Source organism: Danio rerio, chromosome 21, assembly GCF_052040795.2.
Source record: "Danio rerio strain M-AB ecotype USA chromosome 21, GRCz13ab, whole genome shotgun sequence".
Lineage (NCBI taxonomy): Eukaryota > Metazoa > Chordata > Actinopteri > Cypriniformes > Danionidae > Danio > Danio rerio.
In genome coordinates, this window is record NC_141041.1 from 51,320,925 (window position 1) to 51,342,500 (window position 21,576).

Consider the following 21,576-nt stretch of genomic DNA (forward strand, 5'->3'; position numbering starts at 1 on the left):
GGTGGGGATTTGAAGAGCGTTTCACCATACCTGACTGTTCACTAGAACCCTAAACAACAACAGCAAAGCTAAAGCAAAACGGGTTGTGTTTACATTTTGCGAAATACCTAGATATATGTCCCATTCTGCTCCTTATTACAAGCTGTAAATGCGTCTCTGCTGTGTCTATCTGAGCTATTTCAGCTCAAACTCAAACACACACTGTAATGTTCTCCAACTCCCTGACACTTTCAGGCTTTGATCCTAATTGTGTTTTGGTGACTGTCGCTTTAAATGCAAATGAGATTCAGAAGAGGGCGGAGCTACAGACGGCTGTGCATCACCATAGTGACAGATGTAAAACAGTAGTGTGTGTGTGTGTGTGTGTGTGTGTGTGTGTGTGTGTGTGTGTGTGTGTGTGTGTGTGTGTGTGTGTGTGTGTGTGTGTGTGTGTGTGTGATGCTTCTGTCAGTCTATGTGGCTGAGAAACTAGTGTACTCTACTAGTTTTGTTGGTGTACTCTAGTACACACTAGATTGTTCTATAGTTAAAACACTAGTTTCTTGGTGAACTCCAGTTCACACACTAATTTCTTAGTGTACTCGGGTACCCACACTACTTTGTCAATGTACAGTAGTTTCCCTGTGTTTTCTCGTGCACACACTAGTTTCTCAGTGTCCTCCACTAGTTCCTCTATGTTCTCTAGTATACACACTAGTTTGTCAGTGATTTAGTACACACACTATGTTGTCAGTGTACACTAGTTTCTCAGTGTGCTCTAGTATACACTAGTTTCTTAGTGTGCTCTAGTATACACTAGTTTCTCAGTGTGCTCTAGCACACACTAGTTCGTCTGTACTTCTTTAGTTTGTCAGGGTGCTTCAGTATACAGTCTGTCAGTAAACTTCTAGTTTCTCAGTGTGCTCTAGTACATATTAGTTTCTCAGTGTACTCTTTTTAGGCTGTCAATGTGCTCTAGTACACACTCTACGTTGTCAGTGTACACTAGTTTCTTAGTGTGCTCTAGCACACACTAGTTCGTCTGTACTTCTTTAATTTGTCAGGGTTTAGTATACAGTCTGTAAGTATACTTCTAGTATTTCAGTGTACTCCTTTAGGCTGTCAGTGTGCTCTAGTACACACTCTACGTTGCCAGTGTACACTAGTTTCTCAGTGTGCTCTAGTACACTGAATAGTTCCTCCGTGTTCTCTAGTACACACTGGTCTCCAACAGCAGCAGCAGCGGCGGCTCGTCATGTGAATGTTGTTGCGGCTCTTCTTCTTCAGTCATGGGCTTCTGCTACTGGACCCTTCAGCTCGGAGGATCATACGAGCCTCCGGTTATTAATGATGATTTACAGTCGCAGATGGAGAAGTGTCCGAGGAATGAAGGATTTGTTTTTGCCAACTTTCGCCGTTTGTGATTCGCGCTTGATTTTCAGCAGCGCTTGGACTCAACTTCTCATGCTAACTGAAGCTAACTCAAATCAATGCCAGATTTGTCCTGCTCCCCAAGCGCTTCGTGATGAAATTCACGTTTTATTTCATTCCATTTTTATATTTAACACCGTTTTAACGTCGCACTTGGATTTATGAAGTTTTTATTCCCGGAAACCATAGAGTTTAATATGAATTCCTCAGTGGATTTATCGCTGAAGAGAGCGCTGAAAACTCCTCCGACACGACGGACTGCTGAGGTAAAACACACACACACACACACACTCAATCACAAAATCGATCACAACACGTGGGAAAATTAGAAAACACACTTTTAAGACGTCAATTACACGCAGTAAATCTGATCGATCGGCACAATGAACTCTTGTTTGTTTCGATTCGGGAATCATACAGTTGTTCACGGCAGACTCATGATCGACTCGTGCGACTGTTTCATAAGGCTCACCACCCTTCAGCTGCACGTCTGCAGTTGTTTAATGTTGTGTTTTTGTGTCTGCAAGTGATTTGTTGTGTCTTTTATGAAGTTATTAGTGTAGTAGTTTGACAGATGTGCATCTGCTCCAGTCTGATTCTCAGCGCAGTAAGTTAGGGGTGCAGCAGTGTCAGATCAACACGTCCGTGTAAAACATCTGATATCAGCTTTATGTGTCAGCAGAAGTGTTTTATGAATTAGCAGAGATCAATATGAGTCTCACTTCTGCATTCCAGCTGTGCCGCCGGACACTTCGAGATGCGGGCTGTGTCTCAAATCTTACTGAGCGCCCTTACTAGACAGCATATTAGTCAGTGAATGCGAAGTGAAGTGTTGTGTATTTCTGGTGCGATTATTATTATTTTTAAATATGAAGATTAATTTACTGGCTGTGTGTTAGAATGAATGACGCTGTTAATACGGCCCCGTGCTGATGCACACTTCACAGGATGTCTCGCTCACTTGATCTTGATTTAAAGTGTTTATTCCTGGATTAATCTGGAGAAGGGCTGCTGTGTGACCTAAGAGAGCTCAAGTATCAGTTCAAAGTGTAAAGGTTGGCTTTATTGTAGGGCTCAGCAGAGGGATTGTTTCCTGTCCTCAGATTTTCAGTAAGAAATGATGATATACATGAAGTTTATTTGTGGAAAGAGAGTAAGAAATACAAAAGTAGCTAAATACATAAAATCCACATTTTTACATTAGTTAGAAATATATTTTAGTTTGAAATATTTGCAGCATCTTTATTACAATTAAAACGAGGAAAATAAGTAAGTTTTATAAGTTTTTTTTTTTACAAAAATATAAAGGATGCAAATATTGTTTTAATTTCTAAATGATGATTTTTTTGCAGTTACAATCAAATGTATATGACAAAATTTCAAATCAAAATATTAGTCATCTGAATATAAAGCTCTTCATCACGATACAGTGCATTTCCTGTAGATCCTTTAGTATTTTATCCTTTTAGCCTTTATATATTTATTTTATATGTAGATCATTTAATAATTGATATATATTGAGCACATAAAAAGGGCTGTTTCTCTTTACAATTTAAAGTATAAACTTATAAATGTGCTTATTCATATGTGATCATATTCCTCTCTGTTATTAGAACTTCAGGGCAAATGTTTTTATTTTATTTATTTAATTCTTTATTGAACAGGGGCGTTCATTCATTCATTCATTCATTCATTCAGCTTAGTCCCTGATCTATCAGGGGTTGCCACAGTGAAATGAACCGGCAACTATTGCAACATGTTTTACACAGCGGATACCTTTCCAGTCGCAACCCAGTACTGGGAAACACCTACACACACACACACACACACTCATCCACTACGGCCAGTGTAGTTGATCAGTTCCCCTATAGCGCATGTGTTTGGACTGTGGGGGAAACCGGAGCACCCGGAGGAAACCCACGCCAACACGGGGAGAACATGCAAACTCCACACAGAAACACCAACTGACCCATCCGAGACTCGAACCAGCAACCTTATCATCCCAGTGAACCTATAAATTATTTTTCAGGGATTTTCCAAGTGCTGTTTAGCAGAGCAAGAACATTTTTGCTGTATATACCATTAAGGTCAATATTATGAGCCTCCTTCAGAATTGTAGTTTTATGCAGAACAAACCACTGTTGTCCAATGACATGCCTAATTACCCTAATTAACCTAGTTAAGCCTTTAAATGACACTTTAAGATCAATACTAGTGTCTTGTTATATGTAATGTACTGTCGTCCTGGCAAAGACGAAATAAATTAGTTACTGAAACTGTTATATTGTTAAATGTGTTGATAAATGCTCTCTGATTGGAAAATACATCTTACGAATAATGAAAAGTTCACAGCAGGATCAATAATTTAGTCTAATGCACATGGTCATATTGCACCACTAATGCAATGCAGAAACAAGACATTTGAGCTCTGTCATTGACTAATGGTAAAGCAAGTGTGTGTGTGTGTGTGTGTGTGTGTGTGTGTTTACAGTGCATTGCTCCAGGTGTGGGTGGTTTCTCAGAAAAAGCTGCTGATCAGACTAACAAACAAACTGCAGTGGCTCTGATAGTCGGGTTAGAGACTGGTCCTGATGGGTGTGTGTGTTGTGTGTGTGTGTGTGTGTTACGTAAGAAAGCAAAGCAAATGCTCCGATACTCTCGATTTCCATAGCATTGCACCGCCCGCTCTGGCTGATGATGACAAGAGTTACGTCAGATCCAAAGACACTCCAAACACAGGAAAATAATCAGCACATTCAGAAAGCCATGAAAGAGCCCCTATTCTGCATCATAAAAGCTCTTATTTTGGTTTTGAGGAAACCGACGACACACAAAGCCTAAAGAGCCGACAGTTCATTCATAAATCTAACTACGGCCGCCTTAGCCAAAGGGAGTCACTGTGAGTTTGTTAGTTTAGCAGTTTTATTTTTAGTTTAACAGGTTAGTGTGGATTTTCTCCATCCAGAAAGTTTTTATTCAGGAGTAGAGACGCAACCATTACAGATCTTGGTTGTTTGATTATTGTCTGAGAAATGATCACGGTTATCTCGATTATTATGCATGCATTTATTTAAAATTACACGCAAACTGCTTCCATATGAAAGTGTTATACTCAGTAACCAAATAATAATAACAAGCTTTTGATTTTAGACAGAAGTAATAATTTTACACAGAAAATAAACAGCAGAACAGTGATTGAATAAATAAATATATTGAATTTGTCTACTGTAAATCTAAGCTATATGTCAGCTAAGTATTTAAAGGAACTGTTGTTTTCATCTTTATATACATAATCATTTTAAAATGTGTAATAATTCATCTAGCATATTTTGTTTCCTTTGCACGCTCAACTCTCACCGCTACAGCATGAGATGTGTGCAACTGGGTGCGCCTGGAAGGCACGAGCATATATAACAAGCTTGTGCAGGGAAGAGACTCAATATGTGAATGTCCCGCTGCTGCTAGGTGTCTCAGCCATGGTTAATCCTGTGTGCGTGTGTATTAGCCTTGCTGTATAAACTCGGAACTAGCGCACAGTTGGTATAACTTAGTTATTTACTTAGTTTAGTTGCAGCGATTTCATTCTGTACATCAGAAGCGCAGTGTTGAGAAGCCTTTACGATTAATTAACCATGACAAATTAAATCTCCGTTAATAGTGAAATCGGTTAATCGTGCATCCCTATTCAGGAGGTTCTGATGTGTGTGTGCATTAAAGCATCAGAACATTCATTCATTCATTTTCCTACAGCTTAATCCCTTTATTCATCAGCGGTCATCACAGTGCAATGAACCACCAACTTATCCAGCATACGTTTTACACTGCGGATCCCCTTCCAGCTGCAACCCAGTACTAGGAAACACATACACACTAATTCTCTCTCACACACACACACACACTCATACACAACAGCCAATGTAGTTGATCAGTTCCCCTAAAGCGCATGTGTTTGGACTGAAACCGGAGCACCCGCAGGAAACCCACGCCAACACGGGGAGAACATGCAAACTCCACACAGACACACCAACTGACCCAGCCGAGACTCGAACCTGCAACATTTATGCTGTGAGGCCACAGTGCTGACCGCTGGGCCACCGTGCCGCCAGCATTAAAGCAGTGAAAGTGTAATAAAGCTTTGTTGTTGTTTACATGATCATATATAATTTGATTTATTATCATATTTATGGTGATTATGTTTTAGTGTGTCCTGCTTAATTGATTTTAAAGTATAGGCAAGGCAAGGCAAGTTTATTTATATAGCACATTTCATACACAGTGGCAATTCAAAGTGCTTTACATAAACAAGAATAAAAGAAACAAGTAAAATAAAAATAAAAACAAATAATAAAAATGCGTCAAAACAAAACAAAACAAAACATAAAAACAGGTCAAATGTGATATAAAAGAATGATTATAATGCAATTTGTCGGACGCAGCACAGTGCTCATTCAGTAAAGGCACAGCTAAACAGATGTGTAGAACAGTAGTCTCTATGTCCAAATAATCTTGCCAGTCGTATTTAGAAAAAAATCATCATTTGCTGACATATTACAAGGATTTTCTAAGACTCACAGTTTGGCCCCAAAATAGTAATTCATTTGAAACGTAAAATAACAATAATACTAATGATTTGTTCATCTATCAGCAGGGGGACTTTTGCATTCTCTTAAACAGATGACAACATCATCAGAATAATCCCGTTTCACATTGAACATATTTGAGTTTGGGCCACTAAATGCTGTATAATCAGTAGCCAAACACTTCCTTCCTCTATTGCTTCTAATAAAGGACGCTGCCGTGTGAAGATGCTGTAGGATAGCAAATCAAAAAGAAATCAAAAACTGTGACTGAACTTGCAGAAAACCTGTAGGATGTGACTGTAATGAGACTGGAGGTGTTGAATCTGACTGTAGACACAGAGACTGACTGCTGTCCTCTTGCTGTCTGCAGGGATGTTCAGGAACTCCATCAGTTATTCTCTTTGAGTGCCACTAACCCGCTGCGCATCACGCTTCATGTGTAAGTGCAGCAGTGCAGCTGTAGTGAGTGTCTGATGTTCAATAGTCTCCTCTACTTTACTGGCTCAGTCTAAAGCAGATCTGCAATGACTGAAATGCAGTTCATCATGTGATGGACACCTATGGCTGCAACATATCACTGAATGTCCACTAACTCAGTGTCAGGCCTGTTGTTTGGCTACACTGAATGTGTGACCTCTTGTTTCCAGTGTAAAGATGCTGATATTCAGTAGACACCGATTCCACCAATGAACTGAGCGCACAAATGTGTTGTTTGCATGTGATATACGTTTATTTGGAACTGTGTGCGTGTGTGTGTGTGTGTGTGTGCGTGTGTGCGTGTGTGTGTGTGTGTATTTTGGCCTTTCAGTAAAAGAAAATGCTGAATCACTGACATGACAGAAAGGCCACAAGTCAAACTCATTCAGCTGTGTGTCGTGTGCTTCAGTGGGCTACAGAGAGAGATTTCTCTGATTCATTCATTTCTCTGTTTTCAGACTGATGGAAACACAACCCTTTTATAATACTAATGTTTGACAAATTTCAGTTTCAGTTTTTATTTAGAAATTAAAAAAAGCTTTTCTTATTCAGATTATTATGATGTTTTTACTTGTATTGTGCAGAACACAGTGTATGATGTGCATAAACAATACATGATGTCCATTCATGTTGCATGATGAAGCATGTAAACAGGTCAGTCCTGAAAGGTGAGGTTGGCAGCATGGTGTATAAATAATGATAATAAAATTAAACGAGAGAGAAAAGGGAAAGATATGAAAGTCAATAGGCTGGCATGTTCTGCAAACGTGTGGTTTTATGTCAAGAAAGAGTTGTATGCTTCAGCACTGGTACTCATCTGGACGATACTGACTAAAAGTGCAAGATGGGCAACCATTCATTCTACAGTAACTGCTTCAGGATTCAGAGATTTAACTTGCTCCAAAAATGGCAAACAAAAGTTAGAGGATTTGATCACTGAATCTCAAAGACTGTATTGAATTTATTTCTAATTTAACAACAAATAAGGCATCTTTAATGCATTGAGTCTGGGACGGGGGTTGAGGAGACTTCCACTGCACACACACCACCTAGCTAATAATGACAGAAAAGCCACTCAATCAGCAAAATAAAGGGAAAACTCACAGTCAGGGGACTGAACTCCAGACAGGCCAAACTACAGAGAAGGATCAATTTTAATAGATATAATTGCTGAAAATGAATCAAAACAGGAAAATCCCAAAATGGAAACATTATTCAGGCAGGCAGAATCATTTAGTTTATTTTCCTTTTGACATGAGATTATTTGTCTTACCCTTTTGACAGATTATTAAGCTTGTTTTAAGGGAAATACTCACTTCATTTTGTTATATTATTTCTGAAAACAAGTCAATATCTGTTGCTTGTCTAGGAAATGCTTCATGATTTCTGAATGTTCAGATGTTTGGACTAGAAACAAGACACAAACTCAAATGAGGAGCAGCATTTCTGCAGTGCTGCAGATAAGATAAGATGATGCCGCTGGAATTCCTACTAAATGTTTGATGTGAGAATATTCTGTTGAATAATTGTGTGTGTTTAGGATTGTTCAGAGCGGCTGGAGCGCCGCGTTACATTGAGAACTGTAAACTGACTCTACACTCAACTCTAATGGCAGGAGGTCATTTATGCCCAAAAGCAGCACCGCTAAAGACAAAAACAGCAAGTCTACAAGAGCACAGGGAATGAGGCCCGACCTGAAATCTTAGTTTTGCATTGTTTTGATCTCAAGGCATGCTGGGAATGTGAGCAGCTATTGGGGCATCCTTCTGTTTTAGGCTTTATTGTGTCGTGCTGTGGTGCTGCAGTATGTGTGAAAGGCAGTCTTCCTCCATATTCAAAAACAGCCTCTGATCAGCAGAACAGCTTTCTTCATAAAACAATGACAAACCTCTCTGACCTTAATAGGGCTGTGCAGTATAATTTTGTGTATATATATATATAATATTAAATAAATGAAATATATAATTTTATCTATTTTTTTCCCATTTTATGTTTAGCGGGGAGTACATATTATTATTATTATAATTAATATATTATTATTATTATTAATATATTAATATTAATTAATATATTATTAATATTGTAATATAATATTATTATTATTACATAATAGTGTTAATAACTCATCTCTAATAACTGATTTCTTTTATCTTTGCCATGATGACTATTAGTCTAGATATTCTTCAAGACACTTCTGTACAGCTTAAAGTGACATTTAAAGGCTTCACTAGGGTAATTAGGGTAACTAGGCAGGTTAGGGTAATTTGGCAAGTTATTGTATAACGATGGTTTGTTCTGTAGATAGTCGAAAAAAATAAAGCTTAAAGGGGCTAATAATATTGACCTTAAAATGTTGATTAAAAAATTAAAAACTGCTTTTATTCTAGCCAAAATAAAGCGAATAAGACTTTCTCCAGAAGAACAAATATTATCAGACATTTCCTGAATCTGTTCAACATCATTTGGAAAATATTTATAAAAAAGAAAAATTAAGAAAAATTTAAAGGGGGGCTAATAATTCTGACATCAACTGTATATTTATTTATATATAATACATAATGGGCGGGATTTTTGTGTGGAGTTTGCATGTTCTCCCCGTGTTGGCGTGGGTTTCCTCCACAGTCCAAACACATGCGCTATAGGGGAATTGGTTAAGCTGAATTGTCTGTAGTGTATGAGTGTGTGTCCTGGTCCTCCAGGCTAATGATGACCCACCTGGTAACAATGAGATGTTCCAAAACAGCAGCATGGTGCAGCTGAATATCAACATCGATATCAACAGCCCGGAGTGAGTATGGACAATACATAAGGTATATGGTGTCATATTACGCTGTGGTGTTTGTGCTGCTGTGGTGTCGCAAAATACATTGTTTACGGCAATACTTTTATAATATTTATCAGAGCACAGTATTACATGACATTACACGAGGATGAAGACAGAAACATGAATCCTTTTATTGTGGGAATTTTGCAATCTTGAAAGTACGATCTTTACAAAAGTGTTAAGTTATGCTGGTGTCTTGAAAAATGTCTTGTAAAGTATTATGTGCTGTCATCATTGCAGAAATCAGTTATGAAATCAGAAATGAGTTATTAAAGCTGTTTTGTTTAGAAATGTGTTGAAAAGATCTTCTCTGTTTAACAGAACTTTGGGAAAAAATATCAAAGAATTAAAAATATACCAGGAGGGCTAAAATCTCTGACTTCAGCTGTATATCACAATATTTACTGCAGAAAAACCAAATATCACGATGTCCAGTTTTATTTTCCAATATCATCCAGCTCTATTTGTAGCACACATTGTGCTGCGAGCGGGACCCTGGGGCGTTCAGCGACAAGTGAAGGCCTGTAGAGTCTGTGTGATTTGCATATTGTGTTTCCCATGCTGTTCAGCACACTGCTGTTGGCCTGCAGCTTACTAAAACATCTGTTCAGCACTTTCCTCAGTGCCTGCAGGACAGGGATCACACTGAAAAAACAAAGCACAGAGCTGTCGTTCACCCTCACAGCAACCATAGCCCACATTTATACATAGAAACACAGATAATTAGCATGAACGTGCAATTAAATTAAGCAAAGAAACATTGCTTTACTGACACAATTAAAGATTACAGAATCATGAACCTAGAAGCATAAGTGAAAGGGAGACCGCGCTTTTGCCATTGTCGGACCCACAGAATCTCTACAGAATCCATGCTCAAGAGAAACTGAAATTTGACATTAGAAAAGGCCTCCGAGTCATCAGAGCAGGCTTTTTCCTTTATATGTTTCATGTTTGATGTATTGCATGTTGTTTTAGTCTTCTGTTTGATCATCTCTCTGTAATCTGCGTTCAGCACGGTGGTCGACAGCGACTGATGTTGGATTGAGCTTTATAAATAAATAAATAAATAGCGGTGTAACAATTCACTTTCTCAATGCATTGAATTACAAATTCAGCCGATGGATGTGCATTGATTTTGAAAAGTGTATTTTGAATTATTTGTTTTTGTTAATAATCGATTTCAGCATAATTGAGTACAGCCCATTTTGAAAATTAATATTTTCCTCAATTTTTCAGTGAATATCGGCAGTGTATTTTGGTGCATTTAAACAAAACAGATTTATTCAACAGATGTATTTTTTTAAACAATATTTTAGTCACCAAACTCATTTAGAAATCAAAAAATAATACAGCTAAATTCAAGAAAAATATAGCAAAAATAAATGACATCCTACAAAATTTCAACTCAATTTGTCTATTTTGCGTCTCTTGATTTCCCTCTTGTTTAAATTTGTATTTAATATTTTTCTCTAACATATACATTTGGCTGTGCTAGTTTTTGGATCGTTTTGTAAGTTATTTTGTTAGATGAGCTCCAGATTTGGCTTCAGCACTGACTAATCTAATGTATATGCACAGATATAATATTGTAGAGCTTCCTATTAAACATATGCATTTAAGAGAGAGATTAGTGAGGAATGTATTTATATATGCTGAGCACTGTATATACAATTAATGCTTCTTGATTATATGACAATGCATAATGTCAGAAATAATTCAGATCTTCCTTTACTTGCGTATGTGAAGTCAGCTGTGCCCTTACTACAGTGGCATGGTGGATTACGTCACGAACACTCGCGCCTGTTTACTGTGTTTCATATAAACGCAGAACCATAGAGGACAATAAAGAGGACAGAATTATCATCATCATTACTCATTTTTCCTCAATATAAAAGATCACTTTTCTTCCCCCATTGGCAGATTATTTTGTTCATTTTAGGGAAGAATTCACTTCATTTTGACTCATTATTGTGTCTAGTTTTTGTCTGGTTTCTGGTCCAAATATCTCAAAATTCTTAAATCAAATGAATTTTCTGGACAATCAAAATCTGTAGTCTTGTGTTCAGAAATAATGAGTCAAAATAAAGAGAGTTTCTCCTTAAAACAAGCACAATAATCTGCCAATGGGGGAAGCAGAATAATCTAGTTTTCTCTTTGCTGTAACATTAGTTTACTCGCCGCTCTGGCAGATTATTTTGCTTTTCTGGGTTTAAAATTTGTAGATATTTGTACAAGAAACAACACACAAGCATTTGTTGCAGTGTATGTTCAGTATTTGAGTGTTCCACTGTCATCAGAAGTGGTCAGCGCAGATGCATTGTGTGCAAAATAAAAGCATAAAGCTGAATAACAGCAGAATCAGTGGTGTTGTATTGTGTGTGTGTGTGTGTGTGTGTGTGTGTGTGTGTGTGTGTGTGTGTGTGTGTGTGTGTGTGTGTGTGTTGAGTAGATGTTGTTTGTTCTGTTGAATGGATGTCTTGTTGAGCACAGTGAGGGCTCTGTTCAGTCATCTGCAGTGTTGAACTCTTTCCGCATGTCTCTCTTATTGTCTGTTTGATCATCTCCTCGATCTGCTTTATTTAGTCTTTATTCAGTGTTTCCATCTGACAGGCCTGTGTGCTCGAATGAAGACTAATGAACTACACGGCTGACTGGAATACTGGATCCTGGATGATCTGGGTTATTTAGCGGTTGTTATCTGGGAATAACCTTGGAATGCTGCAACCGACCAATCAGAATTTAATATTCCAGACAGCCGTGTAATAATCTGTGATAATCTGCATTAAAGGATAGGGTGTTTGGGTGGGTGTTTCCCAGTACTTGGTTGCAGCTGGAAGGGCATCCGCTGAGTAAAACATATGCTGGAATAGATGAATAAAGGAACTAAGCCGAAGGAAAATGAATGAATGAAGATTTTAGTTTATTTAGGGTTATTTACAGACGAGACGTTCAGAGAGTTGGCTGGAAAACTTTTCTGGAAATGTTAAGGGAAAATTTGAAAATCTATGATCATATTCTATCATTTATATTGATGTTCAACTGATATGAGGTCTGCTCTCTGCCTAGTAAATGAAGGCATCCTCATCTGTTCGAAAACATAAATGAAAATCAAATGATATGTGGTCTCCTCTGCTTTTTGCTGATCTAAACATGGTCCATGGACGATGTGATTCACTGCAGCACTAACGGTCATATAATGATGTATTTGCAGCACATAAGAGCAACTTTCTGGGGTAAAATATCTCTTTAAATATAAAACAATTATTCAGATCTGCTCTCAGTGCAAAGTGTTGAGCGTGTGTGTTTCTGTAAGAGGAATGTGTGTGTGTGTGTGTGTGTGTGTGGCGGAGACACTGTAATGATCTGAGATGTTGCGCTGGTGTCCCACTGTATCTATGTTAGTTGTGTGGTTAAATAAATACTCCTCTCATGTGTACATAACTAAATATTATAATGAAATAAATTAATAAATTGTTGAAATGTGTGTGTTGTTTAGGACCTGAACATCATCTACACTCATCTGTACCACATGGACGTGTTGTCGCACCTCAGAGAACATCAGCTCCGGTGAGTCTGTTCATCATTTTCTCTAATTATTGACCTTTTGTTGTGATGCAGAAGTAAAAGCTGGTGTCTGCGGTTGCTTTCTTCAGATTCATTCATCAATGGGAGAAATGATTAGCAATAATACACAGCAGAACACGCTCAGACTTCTCGCTCCACACTCAAGTGCTTCTAATAGTGGTCAGAATTCTGATATTTTATTTGATGTCACTGATGTAAATGCGTGCTGCAGACATTATCAGACTGACTCGTCTTATTTTCATGGCTTTTATAGTTCAGAAGCTTGTAAACACTGTAGGTCTGGATTGTGTTTGTTTTATAGTTTACATTTCGCCCCAGTGGCGGGAGCCTTGGCTCTCTCATGCCAGACGATGCACTTTCATTTTGTGGGGTTAAATACTTGATTTTTGAGGTTAACAGATTATTAAAACTCGGATTTGGATTTTTGTTAGCTCGTCAGCTTCACATTTTGTCACACTCCTGCAATACAAAGTCAATATACAGGGTGGGCCATTTATATGCAGACTCCTTAATAAATAACAATGGTTGGTGATATTAACGTCCTGTTTTTGGCACATTAGTATATGCGAGGAGGCTTGTAAATAACTCATGAAAGAATAAAATTACGTTAAAACCAAGCACAGCATTGTTTTTCTTGTGAAATTCCCAAGTTTTATTAGGGTGTCTCCACATAAATGGCCAACCCTGTATATATACACAGTGGAGAAAATAAGTATTGAACACTTCCTCAGAAAACACATTTCTAAAGGTGCTGAATTGTCCACTAGATGTTGATAACAACCAAAGAAATCGTATTGAACACATGAGGAAAGGGGGGTGTAGTTGTGAAATCTCTCAGTAGCTCTTCAGCAAGTCTCTGCCCTTCCTCAGTGTAAATGAAGATCAGCTGCTTCAGTCCAACATCTACATCAGCAGGAGGATGAAGATCAAACCATTTCAGCAAGACCATGATCCAAAACACAGCCAAGGAGACTCTCAGATGCTTTCAGAGAAAGAAAATCAAGCTGTAGAATGGCCCAGCCAATCCCCTGATCCGAATCCAATAGAGAATACAGAATAAAGCTCAGATTTGATAGACGAGACCCACAGAAGCATCAAGATTCTGACACTCTGTTGAAGTCTGTGAGAAACTCACCCCTGAGCAGTGCATGAGGCTTCATTCTCCACATGAGAGGTGTCTTTCAGCTGCCGTCACTAATAAAGTCTATATATAAAGTATTAAACACATTTCAGTAGTTCAGCGCTTTCTCATTCTGTCATTCCATACTTATTAAACACAATTCTTTTTTTATTATTAGTTTTATTTTTATGTTTTATTGTTTGAGTTTTTACCAAAATCTTCTTCAGTTCCATGTCAACAGCTCCGTTAGAGATATTATTCTGAGGAAAAACACATGAGGTGTTCAATACTTATTTCCTCCACTGTATGTAGATTGCTGTATGTGTTTCCCAGTATCATGCAGACCTAATTTTAATGTCCATTATGATCAGTTTAATGTATCCTTGATTAATAACAATACTGATTTCCCTAATCAGGTCCATGTGCATGACGGCCAGGTATGAGTGCTACGAGGCCAGCCGTGTGCTCTTCTAGTAAGTGCATCCTCTAGTCTCTCAGTTTGTCACACATTAGTTTTCGTTTGGATTCATTTTATTTAGTAACACTTTACAGTGAGGTTGAGCTAGTTAATGCATTTACTAACATGAACACACAGGGAGCAATGCATTTATTACAGTATTTGTTCATGTAAACTCACAGTACATTAACTAATGCTGCCATGATATTTCTGAACTTGATTTTAATGGTTCAAATAATTATAGTGATCAGAAAGTACGGCCAGATACCGGATCAACACACACTCCAGATAACACACTCGACTGTGCAGTAATGCATCTTCAGTCTCAAGATAAACCTGAAAACTAAACCCTGAAAGTTCATCTTTGTTTATCATTCTGATCCATATATTGGACATTTGACATTGAAATATAGCAAGAGTTGAACATTTTAAAATAACTAAATAAATGGATTAATAAATAAACCTTAATAAAAAGTGATGGATACATTTAAAATATTGATACACAGGATGAAATTACAGACATGTTGTTAAAACTCAAGGAGAAATTATAATGTGTGTGTGTGTGTGTGTGTGTGTGTGTGTGTGTGTTTCAGCGCTGACAGCATCTCCACCTGCTGGTTCGTCCTTCTGTCGGGATCAGTGCTGGTGAAGGAGCACATGTATCTGGCCCGGTGCTGGTGCGTCCTGCACACACACACTCTGTATGTCCTGTGGTGCATGCGGTGTCAGTCCAGTTGTGTGTGTTGCTGTGGAGTGTAAATGACTCTATAGCTCCACCCAGTGTCTGATCTGCATATGCTAATGATGAACGTCTGCTGAATACAGGCAGATCAGGCTGAATATAAGTTCCTGAAACAACACAATACATGTGATTCAGCACACACACACACACACACACACACACACACACACACACGTTATTCTCCTGCTGTAGAGCTCTGATCATGGAGAGTGTACAGCGATATTGCTGAAACCCCCGGTGAGGGACTGCTGATGGTGTGATGTCATGATGTGATTTGACAGTCATGTGCTGCTGTCATCTGAATGCCTGTGATGATGTCATAGATGGGTTTTCAGTATGTGTGTGTGGCTGTGTGTATGTGTGTATTCAGTATGTGTCTATGTCTGTACGCATCTTTGTGTGCGTGTGCCTGTGTCTGTATGTTTGCGTGTATGTGTGTGCGTGTGTGTTTGTGTGTGTGTGCGTGAATCTCTGTGTGCATATGCCTGTGTCTGTGTGTGTGTGTGTGTGTGTGTGTGTGTTTGTTTGTGTGTGTGTGTGTGTGTGTGTATGTGCGTGTGAATCTCCGTGTGCATGTGCCTGTGTTTGTATGTTTGTGTGTGCGTGTGTGTATTTGTATGTGTATGTGTTTGTGCGTGTGTGAATCTCTTTGTGCGTGTGCCTGTGTCTGGATGTTTGCGTGTGTGTGTGTGTGTGTGTGTTTGCGTGTGTATGTTTGCATGTGTGTGTGTGTGTGTGTGTGTGTGTGTGTGTGTGTGCAGCAGCAGTTTCACTTCATCAACCTGCGTCTCGTTTCTCTTTCCTCATTCCAGCAGCAGATTTGCTGGATGTTCAGTTCACTCATGCAGTGTACAGCAGACACACACACACACACACACTCCTCCTCCTCCAGATACTGCTGTACACTAGACTGTTGCTGTATCTACTGTATGTTCTGCTTCAGTATGTTCAGGGCTTCAGTGTATTGTGCTTTGACATGCGTGTAGACAACAAACACACAGCGTGAGCTGAACACACCGGCATTCACCAACATCAGCAGAGTTTCACATCGACAACATTCTGACACACAAGTGTTAACATTTAAGGACATAATAGAGCTAAAACAATCCTGGACACAGATAAAGCAGAGTCCCACACACAGATCTGCTATATGGCAGTGATCACACTACACACAAGTTCAGTTTTACAGTTCAGTATATAAAGACATGTTATAAATGCAGCAATCATCACACAATATTGCAGAAATCTATTGCATATTTTATATTCATTTGGATTTTATATAAGTGTTCATATAGGGACACACACACACACACACACACACACACACACACACACACACACACACACACACACACACACACAGACTCACACAAACACTTTCATAAAGCCCTCACTCATGTGACAGACACACTCGTACACACACACCCACACGCGTCAGGAGTAGAGAGTGCTGTATAAGCAGACAGTTTGTCATTCAGGAGTCTCCCTCCAGCAGCTCTGCTTCTCTTCATCTCTGTCGTCTGGGTCTCTGGTAGATCAGCAGCTTTTCCTGAGAATGGAGGAACCGGCTGGCCTGTGGAGGTGGGAATAGTTCAGATGCTTTGAGCTGGTTTGGCGGCATTGTTATGTCTGTCGGACACACACACACACACACACACACAGCCGCTGGTGCAGCTCCTCATGTCTGTGAAACTCTGAGCTGGACGTTCATCTTCATTCGTTCTCTGTGTGAGTAACTGTGCTGTTCTCTGACCTCAGATCAGTGTGTGTTGTGTTAGTGCCTCTGCTGCTGCTCACAGTGTTTACAGCATCGTCCGTGTCAGGACTCTGTGTCGTCATGGAGACGTGTTTGTCATCAGTGTCGGGAAGAGAGAGTTCAGCACAGACTCTCGCTTCTCTCCGACACTCACCAGTTTAATAAGACGCGTTCATATGAGCAGAACCACAGACACAGCAGAAATATGAAGTGAATGAACTGAACATAAGAGTCAGCTCGACACTTTCACAGCAGAGTTCCTCATGTTCCACTAAAGTCACTAATAACTCCAGCAGCGGTGTAGTGTGATGAAGTCATGCACCTCAAGGGGAGAGTTGGGCTTTTGACATCACCTTTTCTGTGTTATCATGACATGAAACATGTTATTTATAATTACTTTTATTTATTTATATGTTTATAGACTTTTGTTATTATTTTCTCTGCTTCATTTCATTTGTATTTTTTTTATATATTTTTCTTTTTTCTTACTGCCCTGTCTTGTTCACCTGTTTGTTGTTCTCTGTAATGAGATAATAATATATAATAATAATATATAATAATGAGATAATAATATATAATATATATATATATATATATATATATATATATATATGTATGTATATATATATATATATATATATATATATATATATATATATATATATATATATATACATATATATATATATATATATATATATATATATATATATATACACACACACACCCACTCACCGGCCACTTTATTAGGTACACCTGTCTAACTGCTTGTTAATGCAAATTTCTAATCAGCCATTTCTGCTCACACATTCGGATGCTCGGCTCAGAATTTGGCCTCAACAACATGAAAGCATGGATCCATCCTGCTGACAAATCTGCAGCCACTGTGTGATGCTATCATGTCAATATGGAGCAAAATCTCTGAGGAATATGTCCAGTAGCTTGTTGAATCTACGCCATGAAGGATTAAGGCAGTTCTGAGGGCAAAAGGGATCCAACCCAGTACTAGGTGTACCTAATAAAGTGGCCAGTGATTATAAAAGAAATAAAAAAAATGTGTGTGTGTTTCTGCAGTTTTGGGACACAGCGTGGAGGAAGACGAGGCTGTGAATGCATCACTCTAGAGCCGTCAGAGATGATTGTGGTGAGTGGAGCAACACAAAGACACACACACACACACACACACACACATCCTCCAATAGCAGACGAAGATGAAGCTCAGGCTGACTGGACACAGGATGAAGCACACACACACACACACACACACACACATGCTTCCAAGACCATTCATCAGTAGGTAGTGTGTACTAAAGTGAGCACTAGTAAGGGCACTGATGAGCTTGGTTCACTACACTGAGTGTGACATGAGAGCGTCCTCATCACAACTGTCCATCATCAACACTGGAGTTCATAAACGAGCAACATTGAAACCATTAAACAGTTTTACCTGTTTGCTGGATTGTCTCTAACCTCACCTGTCTAGCTCTGTTTGTTCATGTGTAAATATTCATGTGTTTTGCAACATGTAATGAATTTGTGCTTTGCTGTGACTTACACTGGCCACATGAAGCCATCAGAGTGGACACAGAGGGGTGAACTGTGGCGCATCTTAGTGCACAATACAGTATATTATTATCTGTTAATGTGACTGAAAACCAAATATAAGATATAAGCAAAACTCTATATTTGAATTCTAAAGGCGATCCTTAATGTTACAGGAAAAGTAGAGCACTGTCTGCTATTCCCACAAGAGGGCGCAACCGAGCAAAATAAGCAGGCAAAAACAGATTAATGCATCACATCTATTAAAATGAAATGACGCTCACTTTTTAAAGCGCATAAACTTACAAACAACTGTTCTTAATAAAACACAATTTACTTAATGTGAATGAAAGGGAAATTAGGACTAAAGTAAACTGAAGCTATCGATTTTATTTATTATTTATTTTATTTTGGCTAGAATAAAAACAGTTGTTCATTGATTTAAAGCCATTTTAGGCTCAATATTATTGGCCCTTTCAGCAATATTAGTGTTGGATTTTCTCCAGAACAAACCACTGTTATACAATGACTTGCCTAATTACCCTAACTTTACCCTAATTACCCTAGTAAAGCCTTTACATGTCACTTTAAGCTGAACACTAGTGTCTTGAGGAATATCTAGTCTAATATTATGTGCTGTCATCATGGCAGAGAGACAATAAATCAGTTATTAGAGATGAGTTATTAACACTATTATGATTAGAAATGTGCTGAAGAAATCTGCTCTACGTTAAACAGAAATTGGGAAAATAAATATTCAGGATGGATAATCATTCTGTCTTCAACTGTGTGTACAATATAGAGTTTCAGTGATACTCTTCAGTCGAGTCATCATCCTCTTCTCTGTTCCTCTGGGTTCTGCAAACTCTTAAGTGGCATTTTCCATGAACACACACTTTTATCTGAAGTGACCTGCTAATGAGGAACTCCTTAAAGCCGCATGTGATGCTGTGTAGCCCGAACAGGCCATTTTAGTACAGTAGAGTTTCTGCAGACCTGTGAACAGCTCTCTGTATAACCCTGCTGCTGTCCACTAGACTTTTTCATTAGTGATGCACCAATCCTGATTTTCCATGGCGGATTTTGATATTTCTATTAGCAAATTGGATGATTTGATACATATTTTGGTCACACTTTACAATAAGGTTCATTAGTTAATGTTAATTAATGCCTTTACTAACATGAACAAACAATGAACAGTACATTTACTACAGTATTTGTTCATGTTAGTTAACATTAGTTAATGAAAATACAGTAGTTCATTGTTACTTCATGTTAACTCATGGTGCATTAACTAATGTTAACAAGCATGGACTTGGATGTTAATAATGCTTTAGTAAATGTTCAGTTATGATTAATAAATGCTGTACATGTGTTGTTCATGATTAGTTCATGTTAGTAAATGCATTAATAATGAACTTTATTGTAAAGTGTTTCCCATATTTTCTATGTTTTAGCAAAATCAGTGATTCGATAGCAATTTTTGTTTTTATTCACTAGCAAATTAAATTAGATTTGTTACAGATTTCTGATGTTTTACTCAGATACTTTTTACTTAGATATTTTTACTAGCAAACTAGACAATTTACTACATATTTTTGAGGTTTTACTCACAAAATGAATGATTTGATTACATTTTTGATGTTTTACTAGCAAATTGGATGATTCAATACAGATTTCCAATGTTTTACTAGCAAATTTGGATGATTTAGTACCAATTCTTTATGTTTTTACTTAGAAATTAGACGATTTGATACAGATTTTTGATGTTTTTACACACAAATACTAGGGCAGCACAATAAATATGCAGTCTCGCAATGTGATCAATACGTTATATGCCGAGCTAGTGTTTTTCCCATACTGATTAACTTCTGGTGACCTGTTATTGTGAACTTTTTTCCTTGTTATATGGTTCCTTTTACAGCATTGATGTTGTAATGTCATTAAAATACATTCAGTTAAATAAACTTTGGCATTCATTTAGTTGCTCAAGCAAAAAAAACGAGACATAAAAGCCATATACTCGCACGCGTTTGTCAGAATCGGCAGGCTAGTGCAGAAATTCCATTAAATATACTGGGCTATAAATAAATGCTCTATTATAAGGACATGGCGGGGGGAAATGTAATGTAATGCAGTGCTTCTTGTACAATCTGAGACCCACTTTATATCAGATATCACTCAGCTAGTGGAGATCGCTGATTTTTAAAGGAAACAGACCTTAAACGCGACAGTCTTTTGCATTGGCAAACAGTACACCGGAAGTGCTTAATCCAGGTTACTGGCAAATTAAAAGTCCTATTAGCAAGCTTCAGCATATACCCTCTTCACAATAGTCACATCGCAGAATATGCAGTGTTGAGTCTGCATTATAGTTGATCATTTTGCATGTGTGTTTTAAGGCCTGTGAATGTAAAAGGGTTTTAACAGCATTCAGCATAGGAAACTCTACCGTTTATAACTCAGAAAAGTTGATTGATTTTGCAGATGCACTGCCCAGATGAAAAAACCCACAAACATTGAGCAAAACCCTTCAATTCTCCTGCAAAATCAGCTTTCCATTCAAAACAATGTGATTTCTTTTAAAAATGGTGTTTTGTTTTCAAATGACACGCACAAGCCATAACATCAGTAGACATTTAGAAGAACAGTTGATCACTGATGTGCTTAATGTAAAACACTATGACCACTTCTTCTCCATTCCTCATAATGACCTACTGTAAGCCTGTTTTGCTGAGTGTTCCACTTACTGCAGACAGTACAGGCCTACAGAAGTGCACTGTAAAATATTTCAGAATATTGTTTTTATACAAAAACACACAAACACCAAATATATTTTCCTGTATGTTCCCCACAAAAACAGTGTACACAGTGTTCATCCCAACCAACACACATGCACTTAACATGGCCTCGTGGTCAACCAAAGTGGCTTCGATCTCATCAGAGATTACGATTTCCTCGTCCTCCTCCTCCTCTAACTCCTCTGGCTCAGCCTCTGTTTCCATTATTGGCATCCATTGCTCCAAAACAGAAGAGCTCACCTGTTGCCCTTTTATAAAGCTCTGATTTCTAAATTGCGATTC

The 21,576-nt window shown here is 38.1% G+C and overlaps 2 protein-coding genes across 25 annotated transcripts in view; both read left to right on the forward strand.

The window, feature by feature from the left end:
• ddx46 (DEAD (Asp-Glu-Ala-Asp) box polypeptide 46) overlaps nucleotides 1-21,576 on the forward strand; it is an 800,847-nt gene that overhangs the window by 562,466 nt on the left and 216,805 nt on the right. The gene's annotated exons all lie outside the window — the stretch shown is intronic.
• rapgef6 (Rap guanine nucleotide exchange factor (GEF) 6) overlaps nucleotides 1,192-21,576 on the forward strand; it is a 77,906-nt gene continuing 57,521 nt past the window's right edge. For all 24 annotated transcript variants that reach the window (XR_015519484.1, NM_001442537.1, NM_001442536.1 and 21 more), the window contains 5 exon segments: nucleotides 1,192-1,676; nucleotides 12,788-12,858; nucleotides 14,413-14,469; nucleotides 15,047-15,130; nucleotides 18,026-18,095. Coding sequence is in view for 23 of the 24 variants with exons in the window: in NM_001442537.1 (NP_001429466.1) it covers nucleotides 1,572-1,676; nucleotides 12,788-12,858; nucleotides 14,413-14,469; nucleotides 15,047-15,130; nucleotides 18,026-18,095 (387 nt within the window). In the remaining variant the exon portion in view is untranslated.